The sequence below is a fragment of the Syngnathus floridae genome, chromosome 10 (assembly GCF_059516105.1).
Source record: "Syngnathus floridae isolate MCC-2025c chromosome 10, RoL_Sflo_1.0, whole genome shotgun sequence".
Lineage (NCBI taxonomy): Eukaryota > Metazoa > Chordata > Actinopteri > Syngnathiformes > Syngnathidae > Syngnathus > Syngnathus floridae.
Genome location: NC_142422.1, coordinates 5,399,475 through 5,424,900, shown reverse-complemented (window position 1 = coordinate 5,424,900; position 25,426 = coordinate 5,399,475). Strand labels below are relative to the sequence as shown.

At 39.7% G+C, this 25,426-nt stretch overlaps 1 protein-coding gene and 3 long non-coding RNA genes across 4 annotated transcripts; 2 read left to right on the top strand and 2 right to left on the bottom strand.

The window, feature by feature from the left end:
• Positions 1–75: 75 nt before the first annotated feature.
• Positions 76–14,756, top strand: LOC148392094 (uncharacterized). The gene is made up of 3 exons (XR_015861024.1): positions 76–285; positions 13,350–13,390; positions 13,476–14,756. It is a non-coding gene; the product is annotated as an uncharacterized LOC148392094 (long non-coding RNA).
• On the bottom strand, positions 3,146–4,241 carry LOC148392095 (uncharacterized). The gene is made up of 3 exons (XR_015861026.1): positions 4,051–4,241; positions 3,387–3,506; positions 3,146–3,219 (listed from the first exon to the last, which is right to left on the bottom strand). It is a non-coding gene; the product is annotated as an uncharacterized LOC148392095 (long non-coding RNA).
• A 2,522-nt stretch (positions 14,757–17,278) lies between the features above and the next one.
• Positions 17,279–19,246, bottom strand: twist1b (twist family bHLH transcription factor 1b). The gene is made up of 2 exons (XM_088387983.1): positions 18,544–19,246; positions 17,279–17,824 (listed from the first exon to the last, which is right to left on the bottom strand). Exon 1 carries the CDS (start codon positions 19,086–19,088, stop codon positions 18,570–18,572), a length of 519 nt encoding a protein of 172 aa, XP_088244109.1. The 5' UTR covers positions 19,089–19,246; the 3' UTR covers positions 17,279–17,824; positions 18,544–18,569.
• Positions 18,534–23,512, top strand: LOC148392092 (uncharacterized). The gene is made up of 3 exons (XR_015861025.1): positions 18,534–19,334; positions 20,780–20,928; positions 23,463–23,512. It is a non-coding gene; the product is annotated as an uncharacterized LOC148392092 (long non-coding RNA).
• Positions 23,513–25,426: the final 1,914 nt, after the last annotated feature.

Sequence of the window (25,426 nt, the reverse complement as noted above, 5' to 3'; positions counted from 1 at the left end):
CTGCTCCCACATGGTAGTCAGCATCAGTTAGGCAAAGCAAGATAGTAGTGATATAGTTTGTTAAGGCTAATCCTTTGGAATCTAGGAGAACTTGGGAAGCAAACTTTAGTTGACTTCTTGCAACCCTTTATGTTGAAGCATTGCATTCAGATTATTTATCCTTTGTTGGATTACAAACAATTTGGATTGGCTGCACCTGCTTGCCTACAGCCTTTGCCTGCCATGACCTCTATACCTCTGCCTGCTTGCCTCCATGTTGGACATTCTTCCTCCATCTTCAACAAGGTAGGCAACAGCTGTACAGCTTGTTTTAAGATGAGCGTGTGACAACAAGTATACAACATCTAATTTTAATAATTTAATCTGACACTCACAGACAGTAAAACATCTGGAATTATCAAATTTCCCTATATTGAGTTTAACCACAGTACTATGCCAGTCAGAAATCCATATGCATGGTAGTTGATTTGCATGTCTACATGCTATAATGGTTGGACCTCTTTGGGAAACATCTGTGCATGCATACATGAGAGTCTACTCAGTAGCAGGTCACCAATGCTGGGAAATCAGCGCTTCAAGCTCCATTAATGTTGCCGTCGCCATGTTTGCTCATCTGTTTGGTTTCCAAATGATGTCAAATACACTGCAGTGCATGAAACGCCTCAAGTGTGTGATGGGTGGCCCGGCTTGTACATTTACTGCTACGCTTTGAAAATGGTACTCTACGGAGTAAACGAACTCAATCTCAAACTACCGACGGGATAAAGCTAAAGGCTCGAATGGCGGTACGCAAGAGTGACATAAGGAGAGGTCCCTGAGAATATAGAACATAATCATAATAAATGGTAGACTCTTTGGCCACAATGTGGTTCATACTTGGAATAGCATCAACTGAGCGCTAACGTTAACATACTATTACACCCAGAGGGGCTGTTTGCATAGAATCCACATTTTTTTACAGAAAACTTCCACTTTGACAATTTCTTAAGCAACAACAGAGTTTGTGGTCTGTAAATGCAAAGCAGATCTTAATAGCAAAATAACAATACTCATCCTTATGTAAACATAACTTATTCACTGAGTTATTGGGTTATTTATTATAGTCAAAAGCAAATTTTAATTACAGATGGCTTTATATGTCCCTAAATGTGTTTTTGACACTGATTTAAAAAAAAAAAAAAAAAGTCATTACTTTTCTCCAGCACCAAGTTTTGGAGATATTACATTTTTTTCAAGTTTAACCTATAAAATCTTGTGCATTATAGATTTTACCATCTATGACTTTCAAAAGAAAAAAAATCCACCTGTGGCTGAACCTAACCCTTAATTTAGAAATATTACAAAATATATTACTATATCACATTTTATATTGATGATGATGATCTCAGTCAGCACATCTGGAAAATTTACTTGCAGCAAACATCTGGAAAATTTATTTGCAGTTGTTATTTGGAAATTTGGTCAACATTTACTAGCCATTGTTATGATTCAGAAACACAATATTGTTCTAAATTCTAAAACATTCCCATGGCTAGACTTATTTGATCTTTTAGCATTGGATGTCGTGCCTATCTAAATTTAACTACACTCAAAAATGTACAAATTTGTCAGTACTCTTTGAAAGGCAGTGTACATTTATTGTACTTAAATTAACATTATCATTCTGTCGGTGTCAATATGAATATGGGAAATTTTCAATCACAACAACCAAAATTATATAGCAGAGGTACACCATTTTGAGATAAATGTTACATTTAAATCTCTGTAAGTAGACTTACTTCAGCCTTTGTTTTACCACAGTGGCAATCACATTGGCATCCAAATTGTTGTAAGTCTTTTTTTTTTGCATTGCAGAGGCCAATACAGTAAATGCTTAAGTGTGCCCTTGAGAAATGCTGTATAACCCACACAACCTATATTTAGGAATAAACTATACAATTTCCTGTTTTGAGGAAAACAGCAGGGTGACAGCTTGGAGCTGCATAAAACTTCCAACCGAGCAACTGCAGAGTGGAGGCACGATGTTGGCCTTCATCACGACAACAGTAATGTAAGAATGTGTCACCCCACCAGACGGGCATGCATGCCCACGCTGGTGTGACTAAGTGTTTCCTTGCTTAATCTGACAAATCATCCACAGTCCATATAGTTGTTGTTGTGAATTTAGGTCAATGACAGATCAATTCTTGTTGCGGTTGGGCTGGTACTGCATGCCACTTTGTATGGTCGGGTGTTAATGTGCCATGACCGAGGCTGCTTTGTGCCAGTAGTGGAAGCGGAAAATTGCCGCACAAATGTAGCCAGCCTGCTTTAATTTGTGTGATTTCCTCTCATTGCTTGTTGTTGTAAAAGTGCTTGGGTGTGTTTACATTTACGTGTGCAATTAAGAATAGTCACTACGGGGCTCCCCCTACAGTTATAAAGTGGAATTGTTTTTCGAAAATCGAATGTCGCTCTATTTTGTTTTAAAATAGAGTGCATCGTTCAAATAGATGACGAACATTGAATCGAATCTTCGCTACAAGCCAGTGAGACATCATCATAAATTTGACTCTTATTTATTTTTAAATCACAAGTTTTATGTGAAGGCCTATTTTGGACAATTAGAGTACAACAGGTTCATGAAATCAACCAGACTTTGATTGACTATTGCCGTTCGCTTCTTTCTTTAGAGTTCACAATACTATTTATGCGGGTAAGATTGTGTTGAACCTTCTGTTCTTTAACACGCTGTAGTGTGGGTCAACGAAATCCAGAACGTCCGCTGAGTGACGGCTGCTCCGGTCCTCTGGTGCCGCATTTGGGCCGACTTAAAAGAGCGCCTGGAGAACGGAGCAGGTCTGCTTTCTATAAAGATGTGGTATCCTGAAAGGCGGCTCCACTTCATAATCATAAATCGTCCGCTTGGAAGTCAGAGGGGTTCATCCATCCTAGTATACCAAAGACAGTTTTGATATCGAGACAGTTTAGTGTCAGAAAAAAAAAATACAAAAAGTGAGGTCATCGCTTATTCGCTCTTCAAAAAACATTGTGTTCCTATTACGGACAATTCAAGTATTACTCATAGCTTTTTAGAAAAAGTCTGCGTGAGGATGACTGCTGGAACGCCTTCATCTTTCTACTGCAGGCTTTGGACAACTTTCGGGTCCACAGTCTCTCCCTGGCGGGTGCTCCGGTCGGCTCCAGCCCGTGCGTGTAATGGCGTTTGTGATGAGAATTCTAAACAGGGAACAGCAGTGAGGCATGACAGGAATGTGTTGCTATTGGAGGTAATACCATGAAAGAAAAAAAAAAACGAGAGAAAAAACAGAACAGAGTTGTGTCCTGAAGGAGGAAGACTAATGTTATTATACATAGGCTGTCACTCGGTTGGACCTGTACCTCACCAATTCTTTCCCCGCTGGTCTGCCCCCAGAAAACCTCCTAGTCCTGTTTGCTCAGGTGGACACCGTAGTGACATAACCCATGTGGGCTGGAGCTTGCGGCTCAACTCACCTCATAGGAAACTGCAAAAACCAGGGAGACACTTATAAATTACTACGACGGAGTAAAACAAGTGTCTCTTGTATTTATTTCTCATCATGAAAACTTTCTTTTTGAGAGGAGACATATTATTTGAAAACTGTAGCTTGTCTTAAAATGGCAACCTTTGATTGACCCAAATCTCAAAATTGACCCAAAATTGATTTTTTGCATTTAGGAGCTTGAAGGTCAAACGGGGGCAGGGAGAAAAATGAAGGCCAAAATGTAAACGTACATAAGTGAGTGGAATGAGTAGCATAAACAGAAGACCAAACAAGTGGAAGGAAGAGGTTTCGGTGGAAGAGCCAGACGAGGAAAAGTCAGACCACCCATTCGGAAAACGAGAGGCGGTAGTTTGTGCAAGGCGTCTTAGTTTATGAGCATTGAAGGATTCTTCAGACGGGGGCTGTTTAGAGTTTATTCTATCATGCCACACAGTCTCAAGCCCTCTGTCAGCAGGCTCATTCTGAGAAGACTAATTACAGCGTAAACACAACATTAAAGTCCAAAAGCCACTTCACTATTTACCTTTTCCTCCAAACAATCCTGACATCCATCTCTAGATTCATTCTGTCGGGAGGAACATATTCACCGTAGTGTTTGTGTTTGCAAGCTGGTATACACTTAATGCACCATTTGATGGATGCCCTGAATTCAGTTTGAAAGGCTCCAATTCTCCCAGCTGTAGATATGTAGGTCAATGTCACTCAATTTAAATCTGAGCTTAACCAGATTTGTCAGAAGACTATAGAAGGACTGAGGAACCATAACATTCACCTGGTACCGTTCATTACATACCTGATGACTCTGACAATGGAGTACTTGGAAAAAAAAAATATGCCACTCTTTGTCAAATAATATGAAGTTAACATAGGAAACTGTGCTTCATTATCGCACGTATGGCTCATGAGGAGTGGTCACTCAGTGTCAGTCACCTGCATGGAAGCCTTAATGACTTCCACATGGAGCCCAAGGGCCCGGAAGAGAATGCTTTTAAGGCAGCCTTAGAGTTATGGCCTCCACATCTTTTAGCCTGTAAAATAAACAAAGCAACTGCTACTGGCTGCAAGTGTATGTGTGCGTCATGTTAGAAACTCTTTAGGTTACATTTGGTTATGAAGCAATGAAATAAACTTGGCTGTCACCTTGACTGAGGACCACGTCAGTTTTTGTTAGAATGCTGCGTGCGAGTAAAAAAAATACTTAGAGTTGCATTTCTACATGTAACTGATACATTTTAATATGAGCATGTAAGTAAAAATATTTAGCTTATGAAAGGAATGGAAAAGTCCAATACAATCCATTCCAGATTCCTGGGAATCGTTTAAATCAAATAATCTTGAGGCATTAAAACAATAATAATAATAATGATAATAATATTCAATCAATTTATATAGTGCTTTTCAAGGATCCAAAGACATTTATGAAATGAGTAAATAAATAAAATTAATAATGCAATAAATAAAAATGAATGAATATGCCATTAATCCATTTATGAAATGAGTGAATGAATAAATAAAATTAATAATGAAATAAATACAAATGAATGAATACGCTATTAATCCATTACAGCGCCTCAGTAATGGCCAATAAAAAAAAAAGTTTTAATGTTGGGTGAGATGGTTGGATCATTTACCCATCATTACCTGCCACGCAAATTTGAAGATATACTATGTTAGCTTTGCTAACGTGTTAGCCACATGGACTTTAGTCTCTTCACCTTCTCTATTAAGGTCACTCATCTGATTGTTTGTGGGAAGCATTATTTTGAAAATACACAGTAAATTCCATGCAGACAATGAAGTGAAGATTGCAAAGTTGCCTAAAAGTTTTGGTGATTGGCTGAATCTATAGCGGAATAGAAGTTGTGCGTGCTGAGTGCTTCCTCCACTGACACCTGAGGAGTGTTGATGTTCAGGCCGGGCCGGTGTAGCCGGCAGCTGCCTGGGAGGTGTAATAGGTTGTCTTACAAAGCACAGACAGGAAATGAACCTTGCTATCTTGCATGAACCAGCTACATCTGGACTCAATTATTCATCATGGTTGTTTTTGGCTGGTGATAAATGATTTAGTGACACCGCCGACACCATTCCACCAAGCCCAATATAACATCCAGGCGAGAAGACAAGAACAACCAAAGACAGTCTGGGATGAGAAGAGTTTTGTTCATGTGATTTCACAGTAAACGTTCTCCTTATCTTTACATGATGTCTAAGCTGATTACAGCTTTTTGATTTTGTATGTTGCGCTCGTGGGCAGGGTGGAGAGCAAAAACACTCAAATATCTTTCCAGTCCAAATCAAACATGGACTTCTCTGGTGCGACCACAGGAGAACGTTAAATAGCTCCTCTGAGGTTATGAACTGTTGACAGTTAATAAGTCATAAAATTTCCCCTTAAAGACAATCCGAGATTCCATCTGCAGGGCACCCAGTACAAAGAACCGGAAAATAAATATCTCACGGTGGAAGTGGACTGGAATCTCTCAATGGCTGCTCATGGAGAGTCTCCCAAGCATGTCCCTCAAGGTTGCCTGCTTTCTGGAAGTGTGGACGAAATCCACCACCTCACTGACTCATTTTTTCTGAAAGCACTTTTTTGGGGGAGTGGGGCGGTCGGATTTGGGAGCCTTGAGAGGCGATTCTGCAAACCCTGCAGTCAAGTGATCTTGGTGATTACACCTCATATTATTGTACTTGTCATCTATTTTCTTTGGCCCTGGGGTTGGTTGCCATGGTAACATACGCACAGCGGGCGATGTGCTGACCCCCGCTGTCCTCTGCATTTCCCAGCTTGGCGTTGATGAAGGGAAGTCTAGCCCCGTGATCCCTAACCCTTGATGAGGAGGCTTCTCAATTTCAGGCTCCGGGTCCTGGGCCTCATGTCTCTCACAGCTTATTTACCTCCACTCCCCACCCCCGATTCTCATCCGACCCGGCAGGGCATTGTCCCCGCTCTAGTCTCAGCTTAAACTGTGGCACCGTGGCTTACCTGATTGGCAAAATTGTATCTTCTGCTCTAATGTCTCTAAGACGGCAAAGCCTCCTGATATTTTGAACATTTCCAGATGAGGTGATTCATCTTGATTCAGAAACAGTCAGCAATTGAAACAAAACAATTCAAATTTTCTTCATTGATATTACAGCTCAAAGTTTGCAGCCCCCGAATTTAAAGTCGTGCACCTTCACGGAATGTTTTTGCATAGTAAAATGTAACGGCGTTGACAGGTACCAGTGGCGCGCACTGTGCACTGATGAAGACCAGCTTCGAGAAACCCGACTCAAGTGCAGACACGTTCATGCAGCTTCGACTGCGAGCAAAACTAACAACGATGGCCCGAATTTTCTTCAAATGTTCAAAATCCCAGAATAGCCACAGCAGCCATGTTGTGTTTTTAGTGTCCTGTGGGGTTGAAAGAAGAAAATCTTTTCACAAAAGCATGAAAATATTTGATCACTAGCAGCAGGGACGCAAGTGTTTAAAGGACCCCATCCACAGGCCTCTGGCTGGCTGCGAGCCTTCTCAAACTGCAAAGAACCCGCCCGTCCGCCTGCCAACCTTTGGGGCAGCCGTGAGATGAAACAGATAAGATAATTGTCTCTAATGAAATCCAGAACCCTGGGTCTGTCTGGACCAGAACTCTAGCACGGGCTTTTTTCTCTCCCTCGTCTTTTTTTTTTTTTTTTTTGGAAGGGGGTCCTCCATATTGATCTGAATTTAAAGAGCGACCGTGGAAGTCTGCCGCTAATTCAAACCAGAACTGTTGTACTAGCCCGGCAGGAGCTTTGATAGCGTTTGAAGTTCTCTGAGCGATCGTGGCACCATCAGCTTGCCGGACCCTGTCGCCATGACAACCCTAATTATCGTCCTTTACGGCCTCGTTTTTACACAGGAAGGGAGCCATTATGTTCTTTGGGGATTTGCATCTCTCTAGGCCAAGTGTCAAAGGTCAAAGAAACGCACTGAAACAACATACGTATAGTATGAATACTACGCGGCAGATGAATGATGAATACTTTGGTACAAATTAGTTTTGTTTCTGCATCTGCTTGCTTAAGTTAACAGTCAACATTTTTTACTGGTGTTCCACGTTTTTGTGTCAAGGTTAAAGCAAATAGACTGTGTGATGTATTGCCACTTTTCATGCTAAGCTACAGGCCAAAATGAGACTTTTGATTCCATATACCCCCCACAAAAACTCTCCGCTAACGTCAGAGCAATACTTCAAATTTTGTCCACATAAAAGCAATCCAATTACAATACATTAATCATTCTCTTAACGTGATAATATGCTTGTAACATAGAATAAACACGTTTTCTGTTTTCCCTGAAGTGCTTCCAATAGAGTTGAGACGTCGGCTGTGGAAAATGAAGCCACCACGTGTATTTCTTAGCTTTTGGATGATGTGGGCTGCTTCAAAAACAACAGAAAGTCAAATGCTTTTGCGCTGACATTCAGTCTATTTTTTTTTTTTTAATTATTATTATTTTTTTTTTAAAATGAAGGAGTGGACTCATTTTTTTCCCTTGACCTGCCTCTGTCCATAAAATAATAAACACTGACTTGATTAGTTCAATAATCAACAAGCTTTTTAAACTTTGGATATTCAATTTAAGGGGGGAATAAAACAAAATAAATCTACACCAATCATGCATGCATATTTCATGCATGAATTTGAGGTAAATTCACAACTTGTCAAATTGATTGGATGTTTGGACAAAATGAAAACAAGTCTCTCGTGTTTCTCTGCCGGTGATCTCTTGTGTATCAATCATCTCGTCAAATCCGAGAAACGAGACCTATCTAGTTACATATATGAAAAAGACTCAATGCATGCTACAAGCCACAATATTAGGTACCCTTGCTGAATTTTTCAATGGGCTTAATCACAAGTGAAATTTATTTTCTTTGCGACCGGAGAATTATTGATACATTTCTTGTATTGGTCATCATTAGATTGAGCAACAATTCTGTCATTGCAAATAGCAAAAATCTGGTTCCTCGATTGCTGTGTTTTAAATAGTTGGAGCACATACAACATATTGCAAGGGAAAGATTTGTGTTTACTTCACATTTAGGTTGCAAATTTTCTTTCATTTGTTTTGTTTTTGTGAGTAGATCGAGTTGTTTTGTGTAGTGCGTGCAAACACGTGTATGGAGAACATAGTTGGTGAAATTATCCAAGTGTCATATTGGTTTTTTGTATTCAGTTGAGAAGACCGAAAATAAATCGGCAATATGGAGACTTGGTTTGGGACTATTAAGAAAACGTATGTGTTAGTAGAGCGATCAGATACTGAGTGCAAAGCTTCTAATGTGGCAATGTATCAAAATTGATGACTTGTGATTTTCTTAACCCAAGTAATGACTTGCTTGAAGTTTAATGGGGGCTTGACCTGTCTTGCTTGATTTTTGTCACAGTAACTTGGGACTTGTTAGAGATGAAGGCTTGACTTCCTCCCACCTCTGTTATATATACTTAAAAAATGTTTCAAGGAATGTTCAAACCAGGAACAAAGATGTATAAGAATAATCAGAATAGCAGCGGATTATTTTTCAAAATGGCCAAATGTAGAGTAAATTCCCAAGAAAACAGGTGTTAGATTCAGTGTTGTAAATTTGGAGGCAAGCAGAGCGTACCGAAGGTCATAAATGATTTGTTTAAGTTCCGTACTTTTACAACCTCGCTGGTAGTTGGGTCAGTGTTTAAAGACGAAAGCTTCCCTGTTGGATGGTCAATTTGGGTGGTAGATGAGGCCAATAAACGAGGGTGTTTGAGTCCATTTGAGTTACGTTATGTTCCATTTTTCAAAACTGGTTTTTGACAACTTTAATCCTAGCCAAGTGTTTTTGTGGCCAAACCTACCCAGAATGACGCATTAGCAATCACTTTCAATTTATCTCAACATAATTTCTTTCTAAAGACCCTGCCTGGTGCCTGTGAATTCAATCAAAGGAACAATGAAATATAATAACACCACATTCATCATCTCATTTGAATGCCAGGTGGGCATTGTGGCCTGAGAATATGAAAAAATATACTGAGAGCATTTCTGTGCTAATGATACTTTATAGGCTGCGGTATTAATTCTATGCTATGATCTTCATGCTACCGGGAATTGTAAATGAATGTGAACCTTACACAGCACTAACAGGTGCCTGGACACCCTTCTCTTTGCATTACACGGAAAAAATAAAACATAAATAAAATTCACAGTAGGTGCAACACAGACGCCTATGTGACCATGTCCTTATTTCACATTAGTGTGGAGGCATATTGTGTGGTCTTATTTTTATTTTTTTAACAATTTAACATTCTTTAGAGTCCCTTTGCCTCCAAATGTTGATTTGAAATCATCACAGAGTAAAGAATGTCAAAAATTTAAGCACTTGGTGCTTTGCATGTTGTGCAATAACAAAACCCCTTGGAAAAACATTCTAAATAAATAAGTGTGAGTGCACTGTAAATAATTTCCCTTTCTTTTGGTAGTGTTTTCAAATTTAACAATTTTAAAGTCATTAAGTGGCTTATCAAGTGTGTCTGAGTGGGTTGCTGTTGCTCTTTCATGGGTCAGAGAACGCTCCAAATCAAAGAAGGAGGAGGCAGAGGTTGACCAAACACTTTTTTCATGTAAAACGTTCTGCTAAACACCAGTCGTCCTCTTTGAACTTGATTTACTACGAAGGTCATCTGCTGAGAGGAGCACCCCGATGACAAGCAGATAAGCAGGGCTTTATCTTTATCAGTCACCTGTGGTGGGGTGATCAGCAAAAAGTGCAGCCTGACTCTGAAGAATTTTTTTTAGACTTTATTGGGTATTCCTACATATACATTTACATAATATTTACATTACGGCTTAATTGATTTTTTTGTAGGGGTTTTAATACTTTTCCAAGACCCAGCATGCATGTTATGCAACATCATTTACATATACGATACATAAAAATTTGTGATAGAAAACACAATAGACTTCAATATATTGCATCAAAAAGGAATCAGAAGGTAATTTGCCCAAAGGTTGCCAGCTTGATGTTGAATGCACAAGCTTCAATCTGATAACTAGGTTTATGGTATTTACAATTGTACACTGGCGGAGTTAAGATATTTTCCTTGGGGGGGACATGGGGGGCCAAGGACATCTTGGTTTGTCCGCAAAACAATTTTTTTTTAATCTATTTATTAACAAACCCTCATTTAAAAAAAAAAAAAAATGCTGGAATTTTGTAAAATACTCCCAGAAAAATCCGAAAATACCAAAGAGTCAATCATCTGGCACAGCCTTCCAAACGTGGTAAACTAAACTCCGAAAGTGCTCCAGTTTTTACGTCGAGCGTACCTGCGCCTGCCCACCAAAATAGGACTTACAAAGTTAAACATTTTCCTTACTGTCATCAAAAGCATTTCTGTGTAGGTTCAGTGCACGTGAACTCCCAAATTGTCGCCCAAAAGACAAATGTTCAATCCACAATCCACAAACATGGCTGACATGCTGTATACATAACATTCAGCGTAGAAACAAATCAAATGTCTTCAATGTGTAGCGTTACTTTTTTTACATGAACTAAATTCTCATACGACTTCTCCTTGACATCCAAATGGTTCCTTTATCAGAGGGATGGTGTGTCGCCATGACGCCCCAGCTGGAATGTCAGAGAGGACAGTCAAATCTTCAGATACACATTACAACCAAGCAACACCACACAACAAACACACGCCTTGTTATTACGTCTCACCACAGTAAACAATGGAAACATGATTGATGGAGTCGGTTTTCATCGTGGAATGTTCTATTATGTTCTTATGCTTTCTGAGCCTGCACCGTATATCTCTTAGTGCCCTGGGATATGTTAAATTTGACACCATATAAACTCTGTTGATTTTGATAAACACAATAGCATACTTCATTGCATGTTTACACCACACATCGTCCTTTTTTTAAATATTTGTGAAATTGAGCACTGCTCTTGTTGATTTTTGCCAACTTTGAGTGATTATAGCACATTAAGCCAATATATGAGCACAGAGCTCTTGAGTTCAGGCTTTTGCTGTTTATCAAGATGGTTAACCTGTTTTGCACTCAAAGTGCCATGCATGAATTTGTAGCTTTATAATTGTATTTTACTTTAATATGTAGCACTTAATGTATTTTACACGAATATGGCAGTTAAAGAACGCTTTGCCTGTAAAGTTAATAAATGGGTTACTATGGCAACAACTACTGCAACTGAATGAGGGATTCCATCGCCATTATTTCCTACGGGGAAAATCGTCTCTAAATCCAAACAGGAGGTCGACCAGCGTCCCGTAACTGATTGCGTTCAACCTCAGAACTGTATTTAGACTTTAATACCACTTTTTTTTTTCTCTTTTGTTCAAAAACTCAAGGAAACTCACATGTAGTGCATTTTCCTCTCCAATTTATTGACATAAGCGCCGAGCGTCTGCTCAAGAAGAGGGTGTTGATGGTCAATTTGACTTGCCTCGCTTCCACAAAAGAATCCCGCCTTCCTGGAATCCACTTAACGGGATAAGAGTGTTTGAAACTGTGTCGCAGCAACAGGGGGATCTTTGTAAGTGGAGGTAATGACACGTTAATTATCAGTGTGAGCCCTGCTATTGGTGGGCCACCAGGTTAATGAAGGCACATGGGATTAATACCCGGGGAGTCAAGCGCCTTCAGGGACAGGATCAGGAATTGGCTGTGTCTGTAATCCCCTCTGGCAATGCGGCTTTCTCTCTCGACTGCAATAAAAGGACAAATTGTCTTCTGAATGCATTTGCTCTCAAGAGGATGTGCACGGCGCTTGTATGATGGATCAGGTCTCTCTCATGCACTTACACAATCAAGAGCCAGACCCAAAACTCTTATCAAAGTTAAATCAAGGTCTCTGCTATCAGTTATAACAACAGATTTATTTATTGGAGTTGCGTCACACGGATATGTTTCATCACATGCTGGAAGTGTATATTGATGGCAAATGAAAGTTTTGAGATGGAGGCAACCGATTTTATTTGTGTAATGCTATGTAGTGCTGCAACATTGCAAAGTACAACAATAAAAATTGTTGAATAAATTACGCCAGGGTTCCTAATGATGTGGCCAGTGAGTGGAGATTACAAAGTGTGAGGTATTAAGATATTGAGCTGGTTTAACTCTGTGTGTTGCTTTTTTTTTCTGGACTTGTTTCTTTTTTGCGGCATTTATTTAGATCAGCGAGCGTTAGAGGCTGAAGTTATTTTGATTTTTCTTTTGCTTTTTTAACATGCTAAAATACATCATACTGCATATTCATATTTAATCCTACAAAATATTTTTAGTTATTTTTTTTTGTAGAATCCAAGGCGTGCTTATTTTGATTTCCAGTTGTTAACATATTTTTACCCACATCTAACAGTACAGAATGCTCAATAGTTTATTTAAAAAAGAAAAAGAATCCTCAATTGATGGTTTATAAGTTTTACAATGATCATTTCCTATGGGAAAATGTTTCTTGAAATCAGTGACGACCTGTCCCACAACTCATTATTTCCCCGAAGAGATTCCACTCTATATAAATATAATTCACATCTATTCGATGTGTGTATATAGATGTATAAACATATATTTTATATAAACAGCATCTTGATTGAACATAAACAAGAACATTTGAAATGGTTTGATCTGGTGTTTATACTTCCGAGAGGGGCCCTCTATTTATGGGCAACCGACGACCACAAATAATCATCGCCTTTGAGCCCCCAAAATCTGATTTGATCATCTGCAAAGATTTGCACGGCCTTTGTGTACGCTCACGCCGCCTTCTGATTGCCTGTTTATTATTCCAGCTTTTCCACTGAGCCAATGGGGATGTAGCCAATTCCAGGAGGTGCCAAGCCTTTTCCCAGCCATTTCCTGTCCGTGACATCATTGTGTACTCCTCCTAAACATACTGATTTGTGTCTTGTCTGCAGCCTGGGTGGCACGCATCATACGCGTCCGAGGTCGAGCAGGTTTCCACCGGGCCCTTCAGAAAGGTATCAAAGGATTCAAATCAGGTTGCGTGTCTGAGTCATGGCGTCATCCCTCACCACGAGACAGCCTTTGGCTCTGATGAAAAGCTGACCTGCTGCGCCGCCAAATTATGAGCTAAAATATGTAATTTTCCAAATGAAAAATGCATTACGTCCCCAAGCCTTGAAACTGATTTATAAAAGCAAACACGGTTTTTAATGTGCAGCCAAAAACATACCACGTATTCTTATTTTGCTCACTTAAATGTCGATTTCTACAAAAAGAGATTTTTTTTGAAAGCAAATAACTTCTGTTAAAGTTAATGTTTTGGTTTCTTTTCTCTCCGGGATGTAATCAATCTGCAAATTTGAGCAGCAATCAGCTAACGCAGGTCAATATTTTTAGGAGATTCTCAAAGTGGGGTAATAATACCACATAGTAAAAGAATCACGACAGTGAGTTATTTTAAATGTTTCTGTGAAATAGATTTGCATTTAATCTTTAAAAAAATAGCTTGTTTGTGAACTTGTACGTAGGTGTAATTTTGATTTAATTTTAATGTGCAATACACTTTGTCATTATTCACAAGGGAAGTCAAGTCAACTATTTTCTTTAAATGTTCTATGCAGCCCTAAACGTTGCATTCAATCTGATTATTATTGTTTTTTGTGGAGTAAGAATTAAGCAGCAGAATCTGTCCGTTTTCATCCAGTCTCAGGGGGTTACCTTTTTTTCACTTGCAGTGCCAAAAAGCTGAACTTGCAAATGTCACATGACCAAACTCAGAAAACAGGTAACGTGTGATTGGTTACCTGAGACCTTAGGCACCGCAATGTCGTTTTCACTTGACAGCAAATGGCAAAATGGCCGGCCCCTGAGATGTCTAAAAACGGTACATTTGGAAACTTAATAAATATTCTGTGTTCAGTGAGGGTGCATTTAACATATTAAAGACTTCCTCCTTTAGAAGAGCTAAGTATTTTTTGAGGTGGTATTTGGTGTTAAATGTTTGGGAACGAATCCCCCAAATCTGTCATTCGTGGCTATGATTTTTCTACTGTACGTCTTTGTGTCAGTACGCCAACTGTCAAAATGACAAATTGCATCCTGCAAGGCTTATGCCACATCGATTACGGTGGCTGGAGAATGCTAATTGTTGTGATCTCCTTTACTACCATCGGATTTAAGTTGTTTTTTTTTTAAACTACCTGCTGTGTAGTTAATGACTATAATAAGCATGAAATTGCAGCTTCCATTTTTTTTATTTATTGTTAAACCTAATCCATGTCACTAATGGGATTTTTAAATGACTTTATAAACGGATGGCCCCTGGGCAAAAAAAAAAATAGCAACCTATTCAGAACATTATTTATTTATTTATTTATTTATTTATTTATTTATTTATTTATTTATTTATTTATTTATTTATTTGGGGCCAAACCTTTTGACCTACATGCTCTTTATATATAATTATACATATAAGATTGAAAGTTTTGGTTCAATATTACACAAAACATTTATAAGCTGTACATTAGTTACGATAAAAGTGTGTGCGAGTATGCATGGCGGTTTTGTTTTATTTTTAGGTTCTCTGGAAAATTTTACTCTCAAACCACAGACATGTTTGAAGCTGCACCTGCTCTTTTCTGAAAGAGCCAGCAAAGAACTTTGTATTTATGCACACATGGTTCCAATATTCCTTTTCTTGACGCATAGATTAACATTGACACTGTTTTTTTTTAAATCCAGCATAATTTATTGAGTAAATGTTTAATTATATTTCAAATTCAGAAGAACAGGAAAGAGGACAAACTTGGCTAATTAAAATTGATTGGCCACAATTAGAAATAACCTAAGAAATCACACGAGTCATTTATAGTGACAATACATTCAAAGGTAACTGGGGAAATTAATTTAATTTCATACGCATATGGGAATATTTGAAAAATATTTTCAACCAATAGAAAATGATTATTTATTTTAGATCTGGTGATACTACTAAGATGATAATGCTAATTACATACTATTTCTTCTTGATAACAGTATGGCTCAGGTATCAACGTTACAGAACAACACTATAATTTATGGGCTTTTTTTTCCAGAAAATGTACAAAGTTAATCTGATTTTATTTCTTTTTTCATGTTGAATTATTGTACAGTCATAGAATCAAGTGAAATACATAGCTGTTAATTAGATACTGTCACGACTAAGCCTGGTTTTAGTTTCCCTCTCCAAACAGCTGCATGAAAATTCTCATGCTCCCCACTAAGTCACACACGCGCACGTGTACGCGCGCACACACGCACGCACGCAAACACGCACGGACGCAAACATGCACACACGCAACACAGCTTGGGTAGTGTTGACCTCTTTACAGAAAATCCCAAATCTCTACACGTGGCATATTTCATAAATTCATCAGCACTTACAGTACAAAACGCAGGCATGCAATCTTTTCCAATACATTTAAATACATCACATTTAATTCGAATACCCTACCTTTTCTTTTCCCACATGCAGATGAGCCCATGTCCACTTCCCCAAGCCCACGCGATCATTCAGATAAAATCCATTGAATGGCTGATAAGCGTTATTTCGGGCTCGGTTCGGCTCCAGTTCGGCGTGTCATGCGGGTTCCCTCCGTCCGTGCACTGCGATGCAATGCACTGTGTGAGCCTCACTACACTCTGAACATCTGCTCATTTCACGTGACTTTTTCCTTCCCCAAAAAAAGAAAAAAAAAATCCTAACATCTGTTCTAAATAGGTTTCATTCTGTGCCTCAATTGGCAACTGCTTTCTGAAAAGAGGAAACATATTTAAGATTGCTTCATCCAGGGGAAAAGGTGTTTTTCATTTGGCGTTAGTTCAACTTCAAGGCTAGTGTGGTGCGTTCAGAGCAATAGGAATATGATGATTATTATGATAGGTAAACATAAAATTCACCAAGTCAATCGAGGGCCTGTGGATGTGTTTGTGGGTTTGTGGCGTCCCCCCTCCCGCCCACGCAAACAGCAAAAGTGGCCCCCTAGTCCACGCTACCTTCACGGCCTCCTTAAATTTCATAGACATCTGGGAATTCCATACATGCCTAGAAGGCCAATTACACACCTTCAAACGGTCACGGCTTTCTTTTTGGACAGTGAGAAAAACTTTCCCACGTCACCTAAACGTTTCACAAAGCGGTGACAGCACGCACCGGGACACCGGAAGTCGCTTTATATCATATTGGTTAATTTATCCACGTAATCTGTAGTTTGGAAAAAACTAGTCAGATTATGTACTGACGCAATTTAGATTATTAGAATATCGGAACGATAAGAAAATGCATTCGCTGCACTCCGGATGCTAGATTTTTGTTAACGCAGCATCGATAGTTTACATTTACAACATTTGAGCGGAGAAAACAAATGAATAAATAAATAGAATGAAATTAAACGAAAACACTTAGCATGTTGACACGTGTCCTCTAGTCTTTATTTGTTTATGCAAATGTGTTGGTACAAGCCATTACTTTAATTTACACGCAAAGGAATACTGGAGCAATAAATACGTCATTTTGTATATGTATATTAAGGCAGTGTATTTTGCAGTTACTTTTTTTCGTTTTATCTTGCAATTATATATGTAATCAAAACTTTTTTTGAGGTGGCATTTTAATCAATCTGCTTTTGTCATCGTGCCAGATTATTTCTCACGTGCATCTTAATACCCTGACAAACGATCGTCAATTAGAACGAGCAAAGAAAAATTAAGGCAAAAATATTCTCGTTTTCTTTATTGCAAAAAAATATACAAACATTTACAAAAGTGATAATAAAAATAGGAATGTATTTATATTTCAGACACAGGATGTATTCCTAATTGTAATACCAATAAATAAATAAATGTTTTCTGAAAATATTTTTTGCACAGGTTTGATCCACAAAGACAGCCTTATATGTGGGCTACACCACCAGTAGAGAATTACACACACACACACGCGCACACCCACCCACGCACGCACGCGCGCACACACACACACACACATGCAAGTTACACTGCCTTGCTTGCAGAAATAAGTCCCAATACATGTAGTAAAAGCAATTCTTCTTAACAGGCATCAGCCGTGATATATTCAACATTCGTCGTCAACAACATGTAAATACACCGTCAACAGAGTGGGTGGTGTGAGGGGGCTGCAAAAACAAACAAAAAAATCCCCTACAGCACCTCCGTGGTCTTTGCTTTAAATAGTGATCCCATGTATCCAGCATTGGACTCCAGGTATGTCCCGTCAGAATGTGAGAAGTTTAGAATCAGCAGTCACCTGTGAGGGTCAACCGCACACACAATGATTTAAGTCTCAGGTTCTTGTATTGGATGTCATTGCAATCAGTTCAGAGTGTTATTTTACTTGCACTTGACACATTAGAAAAAGACTATTTGCATCATGCATTTCAACTACGTACAAAACATATTGGGGCATTTCCTAACATGCATTTTAATAGAACATATTTGACATTTTAGTTGGAATAATTATTGACATTACAATTTAGTTGCATAACAAATATGAGAGAACCTTATAATGCATTGTATTAAAAAAGATATTTTACATTTTAGCCCAAAATGTAACTAAAACTGCCATTTTTTTTCTTGTGCTATAGTTGGGAGAAAAACAATTTGCATCAGGTAGTTTGCTTGATTGTTTCCTGTACTATAATGTGGAGAGGTCGTCTATATAGTAGATATAATAATGCATCATGCATGCATTTTCAAGGTGAACAAAAATATTTGACAATATGCACGATGCAAAGAAAAAATATGCATTCTAGCCATTTCTGAGAGAAACTTAGCAAGCAAAATAAGCAGGCATGCGTTTTAGTTGGGGAAAAACTATATTTGACAATATGCATAACGTATTTTGCACGGAAAAATAGGCATGCACTGATTTAAGCGGAGGGGCGGGGGGACTATATTGGACTATATAGCAAAGAAAAAAAACATGCGTGCAATCTAGTGGGGAAAAATAACGGCGGCCCTGCCTACCATGTTGGGCCGGAGCCGTCCCGGTGCTAGTGAGATGTGGACATGGACCAGGCGCCCTCCATCCTCCACACGGAGAAGGCGTAGCTGAGCCTCTCGTGGGCCACATAGCTGCAGCTGGACATCTTGGCGTCCAGCTCGTCGCTCTGCAACACCTGGCACAGGAAGTCGATGTACCTGGCGGCCAGTTTGAGCGTCTGTATTTTGCTCAGCTTGTCCGAGGGAAGCGTGGGGATGATTTTGCGCAGGGCCGCGAACGCCTCGTTGAGCGACTGAGTCCTCTGACGCTCCCGCACGTTGGCCATGACTCGCTGGCTCTGGAGTTCCTCGAGGGACTGCGGGCTGCCGCTGCTGCTCGATTTCTTGCCTCGCTTACCCCCTGCCGCGATCGGGCTGTCCGAGTCTTCAGCGGCTTGTTTCCTGCTCGGCCTGCGCTTCCTTGCGCTTCTTTTGGGCTGGGTGTCCGCCTCCCCTTCGCTGTTGCTCAGGCTGTCCACAGGGGAGACCGGGGAGCTGCTCGACTCTTCCCCCAAATTTTCCTCGGACATCTCCACTCGCCACACGAAAATAGCGCGCCCCCTCTAAAAGAGTCCAAATATTACCTCCCTGTCATCAAGTCTTCTGGTTAGTCCACCTGGAGGTCTGTGCAGTCAGAAGACGCCAAAGTATCCATAGATGGGCCTCCGGGAGGACAAATCTTCTGACACTTGAGAAAGTTGGCCTCATCTTATAGGCTGAAAACTTTTTGGGAAGGCACACGATTGGATGAGACGGCAAGCAACGTCATTCGAGAGGTGGGCCTTCTTGTGACAAAAGAAATCCAGATAACGGTGCTCTATCGTTACATCATAATAGGGAAAAAATCTTTGTTTGCTTTTGCTCTATCTATCTATCTATCTATCTATCTATCTATCTATCTATCTATCTATCTATCTATCTATCTATCTATCTATCTATCTATCTATCTATCTATCTATCTATCTATCTATCTATCTATCTATCTATCTATCTATCTATCTATCTATCTATCTATCTATCTATCTATCTATCTATCTATCTATCTATCTATCTATCTATCTATCTATCTATCTATCTATCTATCTATCTATCTATCTATCTATCTATCTATCTATCTATCTATCTATCTATCTATCTATCTATCTATCTATCTATCTATCTATCTATCTATCTATCTATCTATCTATCTATCTATCTATCTATCTATCTATCTATCTATCTATCTATCTATCTATCTATCTATCTATCTATCTATCTATCTATCTATCTATCTATCTATCTATCTATCTATCTATCTATCTATCTATCTATCTATCTATCTATCTATCTATCTATCTATCTATCTATCTATCTATCTATCTAATCAATGCTTTGTCTGTCTGTCTGACTGTCTGTCTGTCCAATATTTTGACCCTCTCATGCAGCTGGTAACCAAAATAGTAGCTGTACACCACTTCAACCACAGTATTATTGGATAGCATATTATTACATTAAAACCTCAATCATATCTGCATATTATCACCCTTCACTTTACATCTGTTTATGACACGACAACATATTTCCTAAACCTTTTCATGTTGCAAGCACTTTAGATGGTACAAACGAGACACCATTACATTAAAAAAGAAATAACATGGACAAACGAATACAATTTAAAGACTACGTAACCAAAACAGTAACGTAAGATTTTGCTTCAAGGTACAAATTGCCTCCTCTGTCGCAGCCCAATTGTTTTTTTTTGACAATCTGCAATCTTCATTTTTACTGCACAGACCCCAAGAATCACACATTCTCTTATGCAACCATGCATGCAACCCACATGACGTTTGCTAATAATGTTTCCATAGTCTGACCTAATCCCATGGAGATCAAACGCGTCTCATTATGCAACACGCATGAGTCCAATCTGACACATTGCACATGCAGCCAAAGTTGGCCAACTTTTTCCTCATGCTCTAATTATATTCCCCACAAGAGGGCATGTTTTGGTTATAAGCCACAAATGTAGATTTTAAAAGGATCATTAAAAAGCATCATAAATCACAGGCTACACTATGTCTTTGTGCATATGGATATGAAACAATACCTGCATCAGAGCCCCCCTGTTGAGTCGACGTAGCCAATGGAGAGGAGAAGGCACCTTTGTGTGCAAGGCCCTCTGGTATTTACTGGCACGGTGATACAATATCCATCTTGTTTAGTGGAGGATTACTTTGTTTAGGTTGAGAAGGCCCCGGTCCACGGGAGCAGCATCTGGTTCAGGAAACGGGGGGCACTCGGGGTGAGAGGTCACAACACCAACCAAACCATCCATTTACATCTTCGCGGAGGCCTGAGAGTGAAGTATTGTTCCAAAGGGAGCACCTCCAGGTACCAATAACACACACATGCTTGTTTAAGTGGAACTTGGGCAACATTGTAACAAAACAAAAAAAAAGAAATCTATCACCTTTAGCATAAATGAGCATCAAAATGAAGGTTTATGCAGGTGACAAACTAGAATCAGAAAGTGGGTTGTCAAGGTGAACACACCTGTGAGTTGTCACTGTCCATGGTACTGATTTCAGCAAGTACCTATTACCTGCAGGTGAGGAGCAGTCTCTATTCATTTTCTATGGAGCAGGTGCTCAGAGGAGGAAAAGTGTACAAACAACTAGAAAGCGACATAGGAAATCATCTCACTACAAAATGGCTAAAGCAACGAGTCATCAATAATTAAATGTCAGAATGTGACGAGACTCACCTCCCAGGTGCTTACATGATCTTCTTCTGCATGGTTGCCAGAGTATCAAACTTGTAGAATTTATTGTCTATGTTTCAATCCCTTTTTACACTTGTGTCAAAAATATGACTTCAACATGGTGATTAAAAATGTTACGATGGCAACGGTTGCAACAAGGAACAGATTTATTCCATTTCTATTACTTCCAAGGGGAAAATTTGTTTGAATTTACGAACAAAGTGTAGGTCGACGTGCAGCCTGGAACAAATTCTTTGGAGGTTCCAGGCTAGTGATGTATTTATGTGGAAAGAGAAGCTTCTTGGCAACATGGTGGATTAGTGGTTCATATAGTCGAGAGATTTGTATTTGAATTTAGTCTCAGGTTTTTGCATGGTCAATATGATGACTAAACCATTGATAATATAAAATGGTGTAGCAGTTCCTTTTATCCAGATCTCACGTTCTCGCTAGACCCAATGTCGCTACTCCTCTCCATAGATAGGTTTTGTCCTTTTTTCCTGTAATCCTGCTAACTGCATCGTGTTATTTACTACGCCACTGGTTAAAAAAGGTCATTCAAACAACAAAGCTTGTGGCGCAGGCCTTTTTGCACGGTATATACATAAAAAAATAGAAGCTTGTATTTAGGCCAACTCTATATTTATAATCCTTGGCAGATTGCACTGCCGAGTTCAGTTCTTTGCTGCTGAAGTGACTCTGAGAAAACACAGCTGGTTCTCAACTACATGATGTCATCACGGGACAACTCCACCGGTGTTGATCTTTAATAAAGACCTAACCTTCATCCCACTGTCGGGAAAGGACACACGCAAATACAAAAAAGTCCACGCCATGACGTGTGTCCACTCATCCACTTATCAACGAGCTCCCGCTCGGTCGTTGTGATCCTTTAAGTATTCATTACGGTCTAAAAATGAGCGTGATGGCGCACCCTCCCAGAGGTCACATCAATGCAGCTCGGGATCTCATTCACTATACGATCTGAACCCCAGCCAGATCCACAGAGACCTGTCTGTTTTCTCTGCTGGGGCCTTGGAAGGCAACGTTTCTCTATCGGCCCACTCGTATCTGCTGCAAAAACAAACCGCAGTCCCTTTCTATGTAGCCATGACGCTCCCACAATTGCCTGTGATATCCGCGTTCACTCCATTAAAGCGAGCCGGAGTCTGATGCCAGCTCGCCGAGATGGATCAGCTGTGTGTCGTGAGGAAAGACAGGGCTCTTTAAAAAAAAGGACGAGAGAGGTCAATTAACCCCCAGGGCACTAACGAGGTTAAGCAATGGATGACAACATTGTCGTTAGCAACAGAATGTGCCATTCAGGAGAGAAAGCCAGACATGGGATTTTTTAAAATTTTTCTTCTGATAGCAGCAGTCCTGAGAGAGTGAGAGATGATTTGGAGTGTGGAGAAGGGAGGTGAGGATAAAAACAAGCCTTTATAAGCCGTCTGGACATGGAGGAGCCAGGACTCCTGGACCTAGCAGTAAAAGAAAGTCTTTAAAGCACACAGGCTTTGATGTTGCCCATTCTAATCGGGCTTCGAGTTTCTGTTCCTGCACAATTGCACTCGGTCTGAGCCAAAGCCTGCCGTCAGCAGTGGCACGCTGGCAAAAACATATGTTTGCGTGTTGATCCTATCCGTGTCTGATTAGAAGCGCCATTTGTGTGATTTTATTTTCCTTTTACCGAAAGTCAAGAGAGTCCTCAAAGGAGTCGTTTTGAAGATGTGGATGACATCAGAATGGCAGGGATGACAAAACTGCAGAGGATCATGGAAGAAAAGTGTGGTAGAGCAGGCTGGGAGAGAACATTCGATTCCAGGGTGATTTACTTGGAAGGAGAAATCTAATTAGTATATCAGTTCATCAATTTCTCTCTGTTGTGAACATGAATCGTCTCGAACGAATTACAAGGATTAGGCGCCTGATCTTTTTTTGCAGTTGAGTGAATAAACGTCTTGCTACTCTATGACAAAATATAGTAATAAAACAAAATGTGACTTTCGTTCTGCCAATAAGAAAGGGAATCTCCCTTAGGCAAGGCATTCCCATTTAATGAAGGTTGATGTACTGTAGTGGAAGTTGACACACACTAACTAACTTTTCCCTTACATTTTGTTTTAGAAGTGGAAATTCAGCGTGTGTGTTTTTGGCTCCTCAGCTGCAGTTAAATCCTCAAACCTGGAGCGTAGTGAGCCGTGCCTTCTGCTGTCTATAAAAGCTTGGTGGCATCCAGCAGACCACACACAAATGTTCACCCAGGCCGCTGAAGCAGGCTGACCAGTGCAGTGACCCACGCGATGAAAACGTCTGAGTTACAGTAGCTTTATCGCAGCTTTGCTTTAAACAGGTGCTGCGTTGGGTTTACAAAATGCTGTGTGAAGCTCTTGGAATAAAAAAAAATCTGACAGATTTATCTACTGAGAACTGGGCAACATATCAGTGCAACAGTGGTGTTTTTGTATTGGTGGGGCACAGATGAATTCCAATGTATCTTCCAAGGGAAATGTTATAAATAAAAAATAATCCCTGAGTCATTAGAACAACATCACAAGTGGAATCAAATTTTGATTCCGTACTAGACAAACTGTAGACACATAAATCAACAGAATCACCCCTTAATCTTTTTCCTGGTTACATAACACATTTGCATGGCCTCTTGTTGCTAAGCAAAACTGATGTGGCAAAACCATTTGTGCCTAAATATGAGCCATGTTAATTTATAAACAATAGCTGCTCAGGAGTGAATATAAAATTGATATTTTTAAAAACATCCTAATCCAAACACTATATATTTATTTTGCAAGCAAGAGATTCATAATCAAAAGTCGAAAAAGAAAACACGTCCAAGAAGCAACAAGCATCAATCAGAGGTTTCAGTTCATTCCAATGATGAAAACGTAGTTAACATTCCAGCAATTTGACTTACGAACTTGGTCACCGAATGAATCAAACTCCTAAATCAAATCATGGCGAATCCACTGAAGATGTGAGGGCGAGTGTGTCACGACTCGGGGAATGATCTGGGCGGAGGAGGGTCTCCCATCTCTCGCCAAGAACAACACAGCAGAAGATCCTGCTGACTTCTATATTAAATAGCCAGGAATCTTATCTTTTTTCGTTTTGTCATTCCACTCGTTGGGTCGAGGGTTCAGAACCGACGAGCTTATCCCACAATGCATCGAGAGACGTGATTATAAATGATGCGAGGTTGGTCTGTGAACTGCAGCTGCATCTCTGCTCACCTCCACGACCTCTTCTTCCTCCTTTCCCTTCTCCTCCTCCTCACCCAGGACACAATGGGCTACCTCTCTAGCAATGTTGTTTTTGGAACAGGAACCCTTCAGCCTGCCTTTGGTTGACACAAATTAGCCAAGGACACATCCTTTGAGAGATTTACCCCCAAGCGCTCAGCTGATTGTAGATTTTTTTGTGTATTTGCTCTTGGGAGTTGTGTTTATTTTCACTCATCATGGAGGAAGTTGTGTGGTCACCCAGCTGGGCATGTCATCAAGGCGTGATGTCATTCAAGCTTGATTATCACCTCAAATAATTTGAAGCAATAGCTACAAGTAGTGTGAGGTACTTTGGGGAGATGCAAATGCTTTAAAATTGTGAATTAGTTTGTCAAAAAGAAATTACAAAGATTTAATGTTGCCACTGTAGTATTGGTGTCAAACATAAGGACAGAGGGCCCGATCTGGCCCACCACATTATTTTATTCGACTATATCTGAGTTGACTGACTCTTTGAAATACGGTGATAACATTTTGACTAGTTGCCAGCTAATTGCAAGGAAGATATAGACAAACTATTTTCACATTAAACAACCTTTTTGTCATTATCACAAAATTCAATCAAACAAGTGTGGCGTAAACATGAAATAATAGTAAGTACACATATGGACTGCACATATTAAGAACTACACACTGCATATAGGCCAACATATGAATATAAAATAAATAATAATAAAGCTCGACCTTTTACTTGAAGTCAGCTGGGAACAATAGACGGTGGCAGTTTATCAATCCGAGACTTTACGATGGCAGGCATGTGTGTTATGAAAACTCTCACATTGCTGATTATCAGCATACCTCAACGCAAACCCTGTTGACTCCATCTGGT

Bases quoted from the DNA above. Each gene is read 5' to 3' on its own strand.
- twist1b (XM_088387983.1), bottom strand. From the start codon at position 19,088: ATGTCCGAGGAAAATTTGGGGGAAGAGTCGAGCAGCTCCCCGGTCTCC.